The sequence below is a fragment of the Plectropomus leopardus genome, chromosome 16 (assembly GCF_008729295.1).
Source record: "Plectropomus leopardus isolate mb chromosome 16, YSFRI_Pleo_2.0, whole genome shotgun sequence".
Classification (NCBI taxonomy): domain Eukaryota; kingdom Metazoa; phylum Chordata; class Actinopteri; order Perciformes; family Serranidae; genus Plectropomus; species Plectropomus leopardus.
The window spans coordinates 30417358-30434999 of record NC_056478.1 but is presented as its reverse complement, the minus strand read 5'-3'; the positions used below and the strand labels follow the sequence as shown (position 1 = coordinate 30434999).

The window sequence follows — 17642 nt, the reverse complement described above, 5'->3', positions numbered from 1 at the left end:
CAGCACCGCAGAGCTCATCTAGAGGTAAACAAAGTGGAACTCTTATCCCGCCCTCCTCAACAGTCCCTTTCTGCCACTCCACAAATAGTTCAGAATATCAGGAAACATTCTGTCAGGAGATAAGTTTTAGAAATGAGTCATGGAGCCGTGAAGTTACACAGGAGCTAAAAACAGAATGAAGTTCATAACCCAGAGTCTCTGAGGGGATAAACCGACCTGCAAACTTGTCTTTGTCATTCTCTTCCATTGACCAGAAGCAGTGGTCGTAGGCGAAAACCTGAAGAACACACACAAGCATGGAATCACATTTTAAACAACTAATGCATGAATGAGTATTCAGTTTCCAAATGTTTTAAATGATAAGATAACAGTCACAGAGAGAATTTGTGCATTGCAAAAAAAAAAAACTGATATTGTATAAACTTAATATAAAGCCCAGTGGAAACCTCTTGCAGTGTTCACATCTGTCCCGGACAAATTCATCACAATAAGATGACAATTTTTATCAGCAATAAAACTGACAGCTTCGCTACGAGGGGCCTGCTCAAGGGGGCGTTATCAACTTAGAGATGGATCGATTTCTGGTTTTGCCAGTCTGGTTTGGTATATGAGCTTAAACCGGTTTGGTTTTAGGCAAACTGTCAATTTTAAAAGCAGCCAAAGTCATGAAAAAAATAAAAAAGTTCAATTTTTTTAACATGTGTTGTATGAAGCGTGCTACTTGAATACTGTAAGCTAATTATTTAATCCTTTGAAACCTGGATCTGCATCAGTTTTCTTGTGCCTCTATCGGACACCTTTAAGAAGCATTTCAATCTTTGAAACCAGAGAAAAATTATTTGATTTCTTTCCAAAAGACTGTGGTAAACAAGCAATAAACCACTTAACAAAAAATGCAGGGCTAGTTGCAATAAATTAGGAGAAGATGATGAGAAACTGACCCTGAAAACTATCTTTAAAAAAAAAAAAGGGGGGGGGGTAACTAGAAAGTTACCAAATAAAAAAGGAAAAATGTCCACAGGATCTAATAATTATAATTATGTTTTTATAGAAAAAAAAACAAGTGTATTTTTTGTTTTTCTTGTTTCTTTTCTTTGTCATTTCAATTTTATTTTCTTTCCTTTTTTTGTTGCTTATTTTCAGGTAATTTAAAGTATTTTTTATTGGTATAATTCTGTCTGTCCAAAGCTTGTTGATCAAAATAAGCAGGTTGATCAATGAAACTCTGATCACTATAAGCAATTTCCACTGTATACCGTAATTGAGAGATGAATTTTAATACTCACCTTTGGCTGATTTCTGAGGACGACAGAGATAAGAAATAAAAATATCAGTTAAAATGTGGTGTTAAAATAAACATGAACATGTCAATCAACCTAAAACTATTTCAAATCTAAAATCATTCACATTTTTCATTCTCTTGATAACACCATCAACACTGAAAAAAATGAATTGATCTGACATTTTGGTTTTGAAAAGAGGCATTATTCAAAATTAAAAACAAAGTAGCATTTGCAGGGAAAGCAAACCAGAGCCTTTGAAGCCTTTAAAATATTAAATTAAAGTCAGCTAAGTCCAGCCACCCAGGTCGGCCTATGACCAAAAACATCTGATCACTTCATCCATGAGTTGACGAGGATATTTGTGCAAAATTTGAGGACATTTGCTCAAGACATTCCTAAGATATCGTGTTCATGAGAATGAGATGAAGACAATGTCACAGTGACCTCGACCTCTTACCTTTAAAATCGAATCAGTTCCTCATTTAGTTCAAGTGGATATTTGTGCCAAATTTAAAGAAATGTTTTCACAATGTATTCTTGAACTATTGTGTTCATGAACGAGATGGTTGTGTGGATAACCCGAAAAGGTACTGGCTCAGACCACGGATATCACTCAGTACATTTACATGTTGGAAAAAGTCACATTTTTGTGTTAGTCTGATTAAAACTGGACTTTTAAAATACATGCAAACATGTTAGTCCGACTGACATTGTGCTAAATTGAATTCCTCAAAGTCAGGCTAAAACACTTAGATAATGCGGTTGTGGTCGATTTACTCTTTTTACGTAAATGCGTTAAAAGGACCTGAACTGGCCTAGGTGTTCTGCGCATGCTCCATAGTCCCCGCACCGGGCTTTGACCCAGAAGTCTAATGGCATAAATCCATAGAAGAAAGCCAGGAAAAAAAAAACAGAAGAAGAAGAAAAAGAAGGGGGGAAAACAAAACAAGACCAAGGTAAAAATAAAGCATAGATAACATACTAAATGTACAGCGCTTAAATGTTATCCATGTTGTCACCATTCAACATGCAACCCGTTTACCTCTTGTTAACTTGTTTGGTTTGGGACGTAACAGGTCAACAGGAAGAAGGTCTTATAGCACCTAACTGAAATAGGGTATATTTCCACCTGCCGTGGAGGAGTCAAACATAACTCTGTCAGTAAATAAATTCTCCCACAGTGCTTGTGTACTGGGACGAGGACAGTAGTCCAATTAAATGGCCAAATTGAGCTATGACTGTAACTCCACTTAACTGTGCATGTAAATGTATTGTCTGGCATAGAGGTAAAAATGAATAAAGTTAACGCCTGGCTTGAATTGTGCAGAAAAATGTGTTCTTAGCTTCATGGAAGCATTAACCAACAGTCCTACTATGATGTGTTTTCCATAGATACAAACTCCCGTATGTCTCCCTGGATGAGCACTGACTCATTTAAATAAATACTAGGTCAATGCTGTGACCTGTTGTGTCTTCACAGATACTTGACGTTCACTAACTGTTCTGTGGCAGTTCAGAGAAGTACAGCAAACAACAGCAGAGCAGAAACAGCAGAGCAAGCAAATACTGAAAATCTGACAAAACCCAGGGTCAAAGTCAGCGGAGTAGGAAGGGACGGTTTCCAGAATAAAAGGTCAAAGGTGTTTTAATCGGAGCAAAGCTTAAAACTCTGTTAAGGTGACTAATCCTCTTTGGCTCATTGTGAATCAAGTGGAGAACGTGACAAGGCTCTAAGAACATTTGAGCCTTCCAGCGTCCCTGAGACACAGGCCGAGCCACGATCTCTCCATTCTGACCAGAGCACTTTAAAACACACTCACTGCATTTTCAGTTCATCCCAGCACAGCCAACAACAGCATCCCATGCATCAGTCAGCAAGCACATCACCACATTCCAGCAGGCAAACGTCAAATTTAATTATCAGACATGTTCTAAGCTCCAGGGCCATGATGCTGTCTGCCAGCAATGTGGCATTCATGCACCAGTCATACCGTGTCCGTAAAAATCTGATTCTGTTAAATTTTAAGTGTATGAAACAGTGACAATTAATATGTCTACAATAACGACGGATTACGTGACCATCTGTATGTGGAAAGGATCCTTTTTGGCGATTGACCTAAAGAAAATCCTCTGCAGTTTCCCTCTGCTCTATGACGCCGTTTGGCATCTTTAACCACATTGTTTTGGTTTTCAGGCCCACCACTTTCCTGTTTTGGTTCACCCAAACCACTCTTAATTAGGGCTGTCCTGAATACCATTTTCTGGGATCCGAAGCTTTGCCATTAATCAACAGCAAATAATTGGAGCCTCTGTTGGCGCGGGGGGATGACAGAAACTGTGCCGACACCTTAGGCCCAAGAGCTTCACCGTCAGGTGAGTGAGGGAGAGATCTTGCACTTCACTGCTTCACTGTATGGTGAGAAGAGACCGTGTGCTTCACGGATGAGAGAGGTGAGAGACAGATGGCATCCCGACCACCCAACAGCTTCCACGCCTCAGGTGAGAGAGAGACACCATGCGCCACGCAGCTTCAGTGTTAGGTGAGAGAGAGCCTGGTGTGCCTCTGACTGCTTGACAGCTTTGTGACAAACTATATTTTGTAAAGTTAAAAAAAACTCCCACAGTTATAAGTATAACAATCAGTTCAATGTTCTAAATTAGTCTGTTAAATCTTGTTGTGAAATGGTAAGTGTCCTCGTGGAAGACATTGAAATTCCATTTGGGGGGGGGGGCTGTGGGAGGGGGTTCCAAAGCTGCTCACATGGACACCGAAATGGCTCGACTCAGTCAATAAACCCATAAATAACTTCAGCTGAAATGATCATTCCTGTCACTGTGTATATGACAGGCGCAGCGGCAGGATCACAAACACTGAAATGGCATTCGTCCTCTGCAAAAAGAAAAAAAAAGAATTTCCGAATGCCTATCCCAGACCAAAAAAAACAAAACTGTCCAGCACCGTACCACACTACAAAAGTTAAGACAAAGTTAGCAACTAGCTAAGTTGGCCTGTGAATGTAATGGAGCATTTCACAGTTATTTTAACCCAAAAACCGAGCAATTCATCATTTGGCAAGAAATGAAGCAAAAACCACCAGGGCTGAAAAATGAAGCCGATGCAGAAGCACCAAAAACTGAAGAGCTGAACAACTAAGAGGAAATGAGCCCCAAATTAGCAGAAATTAGAAAAAAGTATAAGAAAATTAACTGAAAATTTTAAGAAAATAAATAAATAAATGATTAAACACAGAAATGAGCTGGAAAAAGTTGCATAAAAGATTGAAATAATTTTGTAAAATAATTCTAAATAAGTAATTGTTATGGTTATAAATACAGGTTTTCACTGGCTTTCTTCATTTTTCATATTCATATTTTTCCCTAGCTTTTTTAAAAATCATTTTCTAAATCTACTAATTTCTTGCAATGTGTGAAACATTTATTTCCATGTTGCTCGTTGCCATTTTCTCATGTTTGTTTTTAAAGACCAATTGGCACACGATTGAAAGATTTAAGCAACCCAAGGAAAATGATGTTGCTACAGGTTCAAAGGGTTAAGCTGGCCACCGAAAATGTAAGATGTAAAATGTGAGAAACACAGATAGTTATATTTGTTAAGATCTATCATAGTTACACACAGGCAGCCAGTCTCCAGGGAAGCCACCCTTTGAGGTGACGTACCACATATAACTGACAACACACAGCCTTCACTCAGGCAGAAATATCAGTTTGGGGTTTAAAAAAGGCAGCAAATTTAGTCACGGCCACACACGGGGGGGTGTAATGAAACAAGGTGTCCCTATGTGAGACTTGGCTGGTCCATGAAAGAGCAACATTAAGTCCTGTCCTCTCCTGGGCTGGCAAGGACATTCCTGAGATAACTGGCAGAGCCTCGCAGCTCCAAGGAGTCACTGAGGGAGAGGGAGGAGGAAGGGGGGTCCCAAAGTCTATGACTGAAAACATACAGGCAACTCCAGTCTTCCAGATTTAAGTACTTTGATAACACACAGCCTTCTGGGTAGATTCTGTATTACAGATTCTGTGCTCAGAAGTTCTCAAGGATATAAAACAAGGAAACATTGGTGATGTCATAAACAGATAAAAAAAACTCTTCAAAGTGGAGCTCTTATCAAAGCTGAGCACAGATAAGAAAGGCTTACAATTTCCCTTTCATTTTCTAAACATTATTCTGCAGGGGGCTGATAAATATTCCTGCAACAATTCAAAGTCTGTTTACAGCCAGTGCAGTAAAAATGAGATCCATGAAACTATTGTTTTACACGCCTACTGACGAGTGGTGGGCTCCAAAGTTATGAAAGCAGACCCGAGGCTTTATTAATCTCCACCATCCCGCAGGTCTGGCGGCCCCTGGTTGCAGCTACCAAGGGGGCCGTAACTTATTAACAGCCCCTGAGGCTCATGCAGCACTTCAGTTAAACCTGTCAGGCAGTGAGCTGACTAAGCACAAAGCCAGTGGAACTGGCTGCTGAGTGACTCCCAACAAACAAAGCTGCTCTGTAACACACACATTATGCTCATAACAGAATGCACTCTGCTGGGAAACCAATCAAGAGCTCCTTGATGCAGAAACTGATGCTTTCCTGTTGAAAATACTTGCTGCTCAAAATCTGTTTACCTTCCCCTCCTTAAGTGCAAATCTGAGGTACTTGTGCTTTACTTAAGTATTTTCTTTTCATGTTACTTTATACTTTTACTCCATTACATTTCAGAGGGAACTGTTGCACTTTTTACTTCACTGCATTTATCTGAAAGCTTTTGTTACTTTACAGATTAAGATTTTTGCATGCAAAACATAAGAGATTAAAAAGTTTGCCATTTGTTATGAATTACCGAACAGTTTATACAAGTACAGCTGCAAAGATTAGTTGATTAAGAAATCAGTGAATTGCCAGAATTAATTAACACCTCTTTTTATAAACATTCTTTGAATTATTTTTACTCATGCTGGTGTTTTGGGGTTTTTTTTCTGTGGTGTTTTTTTATACAAATAGTTTTTAGTTGTGGTGTGTTTTTTCTATTATTTTAATTTTATCTTTTCTACTAATGTTGAGTTTTAAGTTTCATTTTCATATTTTTAAGGATATTTGGGGGATTTTTTTCTATGTGTCAAGTTTGTTTCTTCAATAAGTTTCCATGGTTGTTTTTTTTTAGATATACTTTTTTGTTTTGGGGTGTTTTTCCTGTTGTGTTCAATTAGTTTTAAGGGTTGTTTTGCTTCTATTAGTTTTGAGTTTTTTTGAGGATTTTAAAAAACAACAACTTTTTCGTCATCATTTTTTAGGTTTTGGGTGTTTTTTTTTTTACAACCCAAGTTGTTTTTTTTTTTTAACAATTAGGAGCCTCTGTAGTGTTTTGCTTTTTTTTTTTTAAACTGTTTTTAGTTTGAATGTATTTTTTTCTACCGTTTTGATTAATGTTCTAGGTTTTTATTTAGTTTTGTTTCAATTTTCTACTAATTTTGAGTTTTTAGGATTTTTTCATAATTTTGAGGGTTTTTTTAAGAGTTGTGTTTGTTTTATTTTTGTTTGTTTTTTCTACATTTTCAAGTTTATTTTTATTTTAATAATTTGGAGTTTCAGTGGTGGGTTTTATTTTTCAAGTAATTATTAGTTTGGGGTGTTTTTTCTATTGTTTATATTAATTTTAAGCTTTGTATTGTTTTGTTCTGCTTTCAAATTTTCTGCTAATTTTGAGTTTTTTTGGATGTATAATGCTTTAAATACTTTTTCCTGTATATACTTACTTAGTTTTACTTAATTAAAATTTGTAATATGGGACTAATACGTGTAAAAAGTATTTATACAGTGAAGTATTAATACTTTTACCTAAGTATCTGAATACTTCTTTCACCACTGCTTGTGCTTCTATGACCCTCAGGCAGCTCTGTGATCACAGAAGGCTGAGTTGCACTGAGCCTGTAAAACCTGTTCACATTGAGCCCCAAAGGGGAAGCATACTACAGCTGTAGCATGTCGGGGCAGAAAAGGCACACACAGACACATACGCACACAAAAATTCAGAACATATGCATGAAATATGAGACGCCCTCCTTCTGCAAAGAAAGACATTTATACTCTGTCATACTGCAGGGAATCGCCCTAAGGCATATTTACTGAACAAGGTAACCTGAGAAGGGGACAAACCCTCCAGGGAGCATCTACCTGCTCTGCTGTTACTCTCTGCCTGGCTGACCGTGAGGAGAAGAGAAGAGGACTGAACTGCTTTGTTAACAGAAAACACTGGCAACATACAACACATGTCCAATGGCCATGCGGCACCTCCAGGGCAAGAAAATGAAGTGAAAGTGCCTAAAACTGCAGTTCCTCTAATGGCCACTTGAGGCTGGCTCCAAGCGTGAGTCGACACCCATGTTAAAATGCCAAAATTAACAGCAGAAGTAAAGTAAAGTTTTGGTCTTTATAGCAAATCCCCCAGTTCATGATAATTGTACAACTGTATAAATCACTTCTCTAAACCTTATTAAGTTTTAAAATTATGCATAATTAAGGGCACAGGCACTTTGAGTGACAGATGGGTGCCATCTGTTTTGGTCTCTATAGTAGGATTGGGTGGTATTATGGTATTACAGTAGGTATGTTTTTCAATGCCGTCATAAATACAGGCACTCTTTTCATTTAACCAATATGTAGTGCACAGCACGCACCACCAGAGCTCAGTCTCCGGTTTCTACAGGTGGAACAGGCAGCTGAGCTGAATGAATTTCAACATTCATGACAGTAATTTTTTATATCTCCCTTGTTTAAATTTTATTAAGACCCCAATATATGCATACTTAAGTTAATTTAGCTAAATTCAACATTCATGACAGCTATTAAAGGGGTGAAACTTTTTATCTGACCCTTTCAAAGGTTATTGTGGCTTACAGCTATGCATAATTATCGGTTTGGCTAAGTAAAAGGTGAATGACTTCTGTTGAGAGGTTACTACCACAGCGGGTCAAAGAAGCTGAATATTAAGATTTCACGTTAAGTACATTTGTTATAATGGTTTTAAGCCTTATTTTTTGATCGGGAAAATTTGCATTAGTATTATCAAGGTTAACAACAGCTGTGAATGGACCATGATAACCAAGCTAGCAGCTAGCATCGGGTTTCGCGATGGTCAAAATCTCAAACTGCAGGCTTTAAAAACAGGGATCCATAAACCCATGGGTGATGCCAGGGTGGCTACATCAATTATTTCATACAATCTATGCCAGTGACACGTTTTCAACTGAACACAATCAATGCTCATTTTACACCCACATCTGTCGTTTTGTCACTATTCTGATGCATTAAACTGATGGGCGAGAGACACTGGCGTGACTTGAATTGAGTCTCAAGTCTTGACATTGTCTCTTTTGTTGTTATTCCTTTAAATCTTGGCTTGTCTACCTGAGCAGCACTGAGCTGGAACAGACACACCCTTTGTAAAGAGAGCAGCAAAGCAGGAAGGACACAGGGAGGAGGAAAAAAGTGAAAAGAGTAATAGAAGGAGAATGGGTGGGGTGACGGTTGGATCTGAACTTCTTCCAAGTAACTGGATTCTAACCAGGCAGGCTGGTTAGATTCTGTATAAAGTCTTCTGCCAGCAATACTCAGTGAATCAAATTAGTCGAGCTCCAATACTGTACTTGCTGTACATGATTTCCCACAAATTAATTAATTTGTGGCTAGGCGATGGACATGATAAGATATTCAATTTTTGGAGGTGGACTGGTTATTAGGAGTGTTACAAGGATATGTATACCATTCAATTAAGCATTGCACCACACTCTCGGAGAGCAGAATGTACTCTGGGCACAGATGGACCAGACGCTCCAGGTGCAGTGAAAGTGAAACTGAACAGTTTCTTGCACTGAGTCTGAAAGTTTGCATTCACTGCCTCTCCATAGATCTGATCAGCTTTGATCGGATACACAGATCAGTTATCCATCCCATGACTCAAAATCCACAAACTGCTGCTGAGGCTGCTGGGGAAAAAAATAACTGGGATGAGAGTTAGGGGCTCACGACAAAACCCCAAATTTAGAGAGGGGACACAGAATAGAGAACCCCAGAAATTAGTTCTAAAATATGGAAATTAGTTAGCCTTCCAGCACCTCTGGTTCTCTCATCTCGAAGTCAATGGGTTTTTTGAATGAGTTTTTGGTATACCCCACTGTGAACTTCGAAGCTTCTATGTGTCTTAAAAAAAGCAGTTGCCAAGAAGTGGCTAAGTGGGACTGCAGAACATCATCACGTCGAACTGCTTGACAGCCTCGTGGTGGTGGCAATGCGACTATAGCGCAGTTCGTTTGTAGCCTAGCATTAACTTTTTATAGCTGGAAATTGCATTTAGGCCTCAAAAACCCTAAAAGTGGTGTTCATTTGTGAAGATTATCTTGCTCAATACAACGTGTAAGTATCATAAGGCTAGTTGTTTGTTTATCAAAGAGCTTATTTTCAAATAAAAATATTTTGTATGAGGTCACCGTGACCTTTTTTTGACCACCAGTTTCAAATCAGTTAATTCTTGATTACGAGTGGGCATTTTTGCCATATAAGGAAACTCCCTCAAGGCCATCTTCAGCTATCCCTTTCACAAGAATGAAACAAATGTAAGGTAACAGTAACCTTGACCTTTGACAACCATCCTTGAGTCTATTCGAACATTTGTACCAAATTTGAAGTAATTCTCTCAAGTTACTTTTGAGATATCACGTTCATAAGAATGTGATGGATGCAATGTCACAGGGACCTTGACCTTGGAAAAAAATCCTCAAGGTGTTCATGAGATATTACATCCACAAGAATAAGACAGATGTGTGACCTTGACCTTTGACAACTAAAACCTAATTAGTTCATCCTTAAGTCTAAGTAGATGTTTGTGCAAAGACATCCTTGATATATTGTTTATTTAAGAATGGACTGACAAACAGACAGCAGAAAGGACAAACGGATGGATGGACAGAATGACGGACGGGCAACCTGAAAACATACTGTCTCCGGTCGAGGCGATTGCTGGCATGGAGGCATAAAACTGGGAAAATTGCAAAATGACCCAGAATTTTTATAGCAGCTGGTGTTTTTAATCAACTCATCCTTCAACTCAATGTAGCAGGATTAAGGACAAATTTTAATTTCATTTTTTAAAATGCGTTTAAAAAATTACTATGAAATATACTTTGTACCACATAATGTGTGTGACCTGTGTGTGAAAGTGCAGCTCACCGAGGGTCTCCTTTGTTCATGCTGGCGATGGCCGGATGTAGAATTGTCTGGTTCCCCTCCATCTCCACCACACATTTTGTCTTCAGCTCTTTTTCTGAATGTAAACATAAGTCAGTGATCAAAGAGGTGCATGTTTCATGATAACATGAATAAATTGCATTTCCCTGCAGTACTATCAGTGCCAGACTTTTGACAGTTGAATGGACCTAATGTAGTCTTTGAATCTACAGAAAAAGGTGAAAATGTAAAGTGGACACAGTTTCTTTTGTAAAAGGGCTCTTCAACTTTTAAAATGTCCGACTGGAACAGTTTGAAGTGCATGTACTGTATGCACTGGTCATCATAACTCTCCTTAGTAGTCACTGACAAAACTGTCACCGCAGAGTAACAGGTGGCATACACTCTGTGTGTGTGTGTGTGTGTGTGTGTGTGTGCCAGTTCCTCGTGATCGTAACAGCACAATAAGGAGAGGCAGGATATTGTTTTATTGATGGTGATTCATCCAACTTGCCTGTGCAAACATTACAACCACTTCACTATTCCCTGAGCAGACGCTACGGAAAAGCAGGGTCACAGCTACTCTTCCTCATTCCTACCTGGAACTTCCCGTCAGAGCAAAAGTTAGGGCACGTGCATTGTGAGATTTTCCGCGGTTACTCCTCATTAGGAATGTGTGTAGTTTACAAAACCTTTTTGGAAACCCAATTTGACAGTTGATATATAGTATAAATGTTAAATTCAAGGATGTTCCCACTGTTCAGCAACAAAAATATTTTACAGGAGCACGTCAGTCCTTTTCAGTGTTATTCCTCTGAGACCTGAGCAAAGCCTTGGCTTTCTTTAAAAAAAAAATCAGAAGAAAGCAATTAGCAACAAAAGAAGAAATGGCCCATAAAATCCTGTTTTTGAAAGATAATTTTCTAACATAATGTTAACTTTAACCAACTGAGTTTTGAACCAGGGACCCTCTTACTGTGAGGCAACAGTGCTAACCACAACGCCACTGTGCTGCTCTTGTTTTTGAAGTGGTTTTTTCAAATCTAAACATTTCTTGCTATTTGTGGAACATTTATTACCAAGTTGCTCATCACCTTCATTCCCAAATCTAAAAAAATAAGAATAATTTTGTAACATAATTTTAAAAGTAACAACTCATATGGTTATTTTCCCTACACATTTTTCCCTAGGGCAGCACAGTGGCTTTGTGGTTAGCCCTGTTGCCTCACAGCAAGAGGGTCCTACGTTCAAATCCCAGTTAGATCCGGTTCAGTCCAGGCGGGGGCCCTTCTGTGTGGAGTTTGATGTTCTCCCCGTGTCTGCGTGGGTTCTCTCTGGGGTCTCCAGCTCCAGCTTCCTCCCACAGTCCAAAGACATGCAGCTCAGGTTGATTGGTGACTCTAAATTGTCCTTAGGTGTGATTGTGAGCATGTATGGTTGTTTGTCTATATGTGTCGGCCCTGCAATAGTTTGGCGACCTGTCCAGGGTGTACCTTACAAGGACAAGCGGTTACAGAAAATGACTGACTGACATTTTTCCCTAGCTTTTTTTTAAAAAGTTTTTTCTAAATCTACTAATTTCTTGTTATTTGTGAAACATTACTTTCCAAGTTTCTCATTGTTTTTCCCCACGTTTTAGAAAGAAATCACACTAATTTGCTCAGGGCTCAAGGGTTTAATTACTTGCAGAAGGCGTCTGCAAGCAGCTCAAAAATTGATGTTGCTCCAGGTTACAAAGGGTTAAATGTTACCACTGTACATGTATTACAGTCCCCTTTTGCATCAGGATGTGATGTCATTGTCCCCTTCATATTTTTCCATTTCTACTCCCCATGCACTCCAGCCAAAACTTTCCCTGAGCGGGGCAGAATAGACCTTTTCAGAGTCTGACTGAAAGAAACAAACTGTGTAAAAGACAGGAAAGAAGCTTCTATTGTTGGTGGAAAACTGCAAATGAACCCTGGTTTCACAAACTAAAGGAGCCCGTTTGGAGCTGGCAGAGGTGTTGAATATAACTTTGTTTGACCCGAGAAAAACAGACTGTGCAGTGGCTGCATAGTCCAACTCCTAACTGCTAAAGTGTCACAAGCTCCTCTGACATTTAATACACTCACCTCTCCTGTTCATTGGTCGCACACGAACAGCGACCTTTACATTAGAGTCATTGGGGTTGTTTTCATCCATGGTGCCACCTGACCTGTACCAAAATGAATGAATGGACACCAGTAAGACCAGTTATCTTCTGCATGTTCTTTAAAGGGATAGTTCCAAAGTTTTTGAAGTGAGGCTGTATGGGATACGCATCAGTAGACAGTATATTACAAACACTATATGTCAGTAAAAACACCCCCACAGGAAGAAGCAGGCACACATTTAAGCCACATAAAAAAGTGGTTAAAATTTTTTTTAAAAAGTAAAAAAAGTAAAATTAAAATCAGTTAACCCTTTTTTAATTTGGAATTGATGATCAAATTGGTAAGAAACACACTTTTACTAAGTTTTGTTTGCTTTGTTTTTATTTATATTTCTTAAATTTTATTTAATTTCACTAATTTTAAGGTAACAATTACCTGAACATTAGTAAGTAGGGCTCATTTTTATATCACTGCAAAAAGTTGTTTGCCTTGTTTCTTTTGTAAAAAAGAAAAAAAAAAAAAAGTTCTTTAAAAACTAATTTTCAGATCGTTTTCCAGTACTTTTTTACTAATTTCTTACTAAATTTTGGGTCTTTTTTTTTGTACCGCTCATTGCCCTGTTTCAATGTTTTTGGAAGAATTTAAGACAATTCGCTCAGGCTTCAAATGGTGCAATATTGAGAGTATTTTCACTGCTTTACCATAATGTCAGATGTTGGTTTCAAAATAAAAATGAAGTTATTACATCTCTCTCTTCAAAGCCAGACTTAACATCGCTGATGTTGCTGCTCTACCGCTGCCTTGGTCAATTGGTTAGTTTGTGTTAGTGTGTGACTTTGGCATTTAAAAGTTAGCTCAGATCCACCAGAGTCAAAAGACACAAACTAACCAGCTGACCAAAAAAGCAGCAAAGCAGCAGCTCCTGTGTTCAGTGAGCTAAAATCACTGTTTTTCTCAATGCAATCTGGTGGCTTTGACGAGAACAGAAGCTGTTCACAACTTTTGGTTCAAAACAGACGTTCTGACAGAAAAGTAAAGCGACAAAAATACGCTTGAAAAAGCATACACTTTAGTGGATATGTTGGGGGGTTTTTTTGCTATGGGACTTTTTCAAGGTGGCTTAAACAGGTTTTGTTGCTGGCCCCCATTCACATTAGTAGCTTCTGTGTCAGACTCCAGCCTGCTTCTCCAAACTGGGGCTGTGCGGACTGACATCTACTGCATGTAATAAACTGATTATGACTTAGTATCCCATACAATCCTTTTTCAAAAATATCCGAACTACCCCTTTAAAACTAAATCTTACATACACCTGAACAGCCTCATGGCGTGAGATATCTATAAATACACTCAGTCAGCGACTGACTCCTGCGTGTTAAAACATTAGTTATACTAAAACCCAACTTCAAACAGCTTATGAAAACGTCCATGAAGACAAAACATGCTAAAGTATAAAGCATATTGTGAAAAGAAGTGAACAAACCGTGTGAAAGAGTGCGCAGTTGTTTCTCTGTCCGACTTTTCCCACAGGCACCTTCAAGTAACACAGCAGCTAGCCCAGGACGCTAACGAGAGCTGGACAGCAGCAAACACACACACACACACACAGAGGGCTCAAACCTTATGTTTTCATCATGACAAATGTAAGTGAACCCGGTGCGGTGTGCTGTCAAACCCCGGGTACTATTTTCAAGTCACTTACGACAGTACACAGTTCATTCCCTCGGCTCCTCCACCTGCTGCATTTCCTGAAACTTCCCCTTAGAGAGCAGTCAAACCATGTCGGCTCGCAGCTAAAGGGATTTACGGTGAGATTTAGCGAGCTGCAACTTCCACAGCTCTGCTCCGCTCACACAGAGGCGGTTTGACAGGGACCTCAGCGCCACACTGTGGATCCACATGTTCTACAAGTCTGCGCTTTTCCTTCAAGGAGTTTTGTCCAAAACACGTTAAGAAACACGAGTAAAACTAACGAGTAACTAAACCTACACAACAGGAATAAAACTGTGCTCCTGTTTCAGCCTCGGAACCGTTTAGCAGCGGTGGGATGTAACTAAAGGTTTATTTATTCAGTTATTACAGTATTATTCATTTAACTCAAAATTAGAGAGAAACTAGTAAAAAGGAGAAGAAAAATACCTGAAATTAGTAAAGGAATAAAAAGGAAAGAACGAAATAGAAAGTTAAAAAAAAAATAGAAAAAGTGAGCAATAATAATAATAAAGGGAGAAATGAAACTTTCAAGAAATTAGTTAAAAGTACAAGAACATTACCTGAAAATGAATTTTGAAGATTACATTTTTAAAAAACGACGAAAAACAACAACGGACCAAGAAAATGTGGAATTATAATAATTATTTAACATAGTTATAACTATGTAATTATAATAATTACAACCATCCTTTTTTCTTTTTCTTTTACCAAGACATTTCCCTTTGCTTGTTTGAAAATATTTTTTCTGAATCCACTAAAATTTTTTTGCAATTTGTGGGACATTTCTTGCCAAGTAAGGCGTCTGAACGCAGCGCAAGACGTAAAGCGCGTTTACGCTGTTTTACAACAGTTTCAACTGCCGTACGACGGAAGCCGTGTTCTGACGCAACGTGGAGTTGTTTACTACTTCTGACAGTCCTCTCGGCTTAAAAACGGATGTAATTCCCAAACCCAGCATCTTCCCTTTGGTATTTGGACTGTGTGCCCAGAAGGAGAAATGGGGAAGCCAAAGAAAAAGAGTGAGTGTGTGGAAAGGTGTTAAATATATCTGAAACGGCTCTGTAAAGTGGCTAGGCTTGCTTCAGCTTGTTGCTAATGCTTACTGGATGTCTCATAACACGATGAGGCTCCGTACAACTACCTTAAACTTTAAACTTTAAAGCGACTCTTACATTTAGTGAAAAATACTCCGTGCTAAAGCCTGAATTTATCCAGTTGTTGACAGTAGCCTTTTATAAACTGTACTGTGGCTCAGTATGATAGGTAGCTAGCGTTAGCTTTAGCTGGAGCTGAGAGATTGAGCTGTTTGAGCTGCACCACAGTAACGTTACTAAAGTAATAGTAATCTCATTGTACCGGTTATCTTTGTCAGGTGATCTGAGCCGAGCTGAGCTGATGATGATGACCATCGCTGATGTCATCAAGCAGCTGGTTGAAGCCCATGAGGAGGGCAAAGACATCAACCTCAACAAGTAAGTTCTGGTTGGTGCCAGTGGTAAAAAAAAAAAAAAAAGTACTCAGATCCTTTACTTTAGTAAAAGTACTAAAACCAAATTGTGAAGACACTCATTTACAAGTTACCCTACAGTGAACATTCTATTCTATAAATTCTATAAAAGTAAGTAAATATATTAAGGAAAAAGTACACATGGTATTAAATATTAAAGTACCCAGTGAAGAAAAACAAAAAACAAAAACAACTCAGTATTGGCTAAAATAAATAGATAAACACCCAAAAACTCAAAATTATTTAAATTAATGTTTTTTAAAAATCTTAAACACTTGAAGTTAGTGGGAAGGAAAAAAAAAAAATGATTAAAAGAAAAAAAAACAAAAGTAAAAATCCAAACAAACAAAACACCACAAAATACTCAATAATAAAAAATAAAAACAGATATAGAAATATAGAAAAAAATCTTATAAACTCAAAATTATAAGAGATCATAAAAAAAACACCTAAACAAACTTAAAATTATGAATAATAAAAAAAAATAGAAAAAAACACCCCCGAAACAAAGAATTACAGCAAAAAAATAAAATATATATAAAAAAAATTAATATAAATATATATATAAATATATATATATATATATATATATATATATATATATATAAACCACATAACTTGAAGTAATAAAAAAAGGTTGTCAAAATAGTCAGTAATTTTCTGTCAGTTGACTCATTGATTAATCAACCAGTTATAGCTCCTGTGCTGTTTGGTTAATTAATTTATAATAAAACATCATATTTTATGAACTCATGTTTTTTAATGCAAAAAAATCTCCATCTGTAAAATAACTAAAGTGTTAAGAGAAATGCAGTCAAGTAAAAAGTACAACATTTCCCTCTGAAATGTAGTGGAGAAAAGTATGAAGTGACATAGAAGAATATACTCACATGAAGTACAAATACCTCAAATTTGTACTTAAGTACAGTACTTGACTAAATGTACTTATGTTATAGTCCACCACTGGTTAGTGCACAGACACATCCAGTGGTAATCTGTATAATTAAGCTGTGGTATTTAAAGATGGTGCCTTTTAATATCAAACAAGTCTGAAGAAGAGCATAAGCTTGTAAAGACACTTGTGGATGTGTCATAAAAATGCACATAAGGGAGCTACAGTCTGCGGACTTTTTTAATGTTGTTAACTGCTACTCTTTAGTCCAGCACTGCCTCACACAGTTTTTACATGTGTGTGATTTGAACTGTACTTGTATGTCTCTGTATAAATGGGAGGATTCAGAATGATTAAAGTCATGCTCTCCTCCTTCTGTGTGAACTAGACTTTTTTCTGATTCTGTTTCCAAAAGAGTGAAGACTAAGACTTCAGCTAAATATGGACTGGAAGCTCAGCCTCGACTGGTAGACATCATCGCTGCTGTTCCACCACAGTACCGCCGAGCTCTGGTGCCCAAACTGAAGGCCAAACCCATCCGCACTGCCAGTGGAGTATGTAGCCCTCATATCTGTCTGTTACTCTGAGCTGGAGTCAGCAGGATCATGCTGAGCTCTGTGAGGCTCGACCCAAACTGTTGAAAGTGATTACCATTTAGTCCAAGTGTTTGAAATAACTTGTGACTAAATAATATAAGTGACTTGTCATAAACAGACAGTCGGATTTTAGCCAATTTCTATGATTTTAGAACGTTTCTAGGATTTGAGGTCATTTCTAGCATTTAAACACATTTCTGTGATTTTAGGACATTTCTATGATTTTAGGACATTTCTAGGACTTCACGATATTTGTAGGATTTTACGACATTTGGATTGTGGGACATTA

General features: G+C 37.9%; 2 protein-coding genes across 4 annotated transcripts in view; one reads left to right on the top strand and one right to left on the bottom strand.

Moving 5' to 3' along the window:
• Nucleotides 1–14438, bottom strand: part of LOC121955276 (kinesin-like protein KIF13B) — a 57313-nt gene extending 42875 nt beyond the window's left edge. For all 3 annotated transcript variants that reach the window (XM_042503146.1, XM_042503147.1, XM_042503148.1), the window contains exons 1-6: nucleotides 14348–14438; nucleotides 14129–14220; nucleotides 12625–12707; nucleotides 10514–10607; nucleotides 1287–1299; nucleotides 217–277 (exon numbers count right to left, since the gene is read on the bottom strand). In XM_042503146.1, the coding sequence (XP_042359080.1) occupies nucleotides 217–277; nucleotides 1287–1299; nucleotides 10514–10607; nucleotides 12625–12694 (238 nt within the window). In that variant the 5' untranslated portion in view covers nucleotides 12695–12707; nucleotides 14129–14220; nucleotides 14348–14438. The remainder of the gene's footprint in view (nucleotides 1–216; nucleotides 278–1286; nucleotides 1300–10513; nucleotides 10608–12624; nucleotides 12708–14128; nucleotides 14221–14347) is intronic.
• Nucleotides 14439–15230: 792 nt separating this feature from the next.
• Nucleotides 15231–17642, top strand: part of elp3 (elongator acetyltransferase complex subunit 3) — a 28923-nt gene continuing 26511 nt past the window's right edge. The window contains exons 1-3 of the mRNA XM_042504030.1: nucleotides 15231–15377; nucleotides 15731–15830; nucleotides 17173–17311. Coding sequence (XP_042359964.1) covers nucleotides 15356–15377; nucleotides 15731–15830; nucleotides 17173–17311 — 261 coding nt within the window. The 5' untranslated portion in view covers nucleotides 15231–15355. The remainder of the gene's footprint in view (nucleotides 15378–15730; nucleotides 15831–17172; nucleotides 17312–17642) is intronic.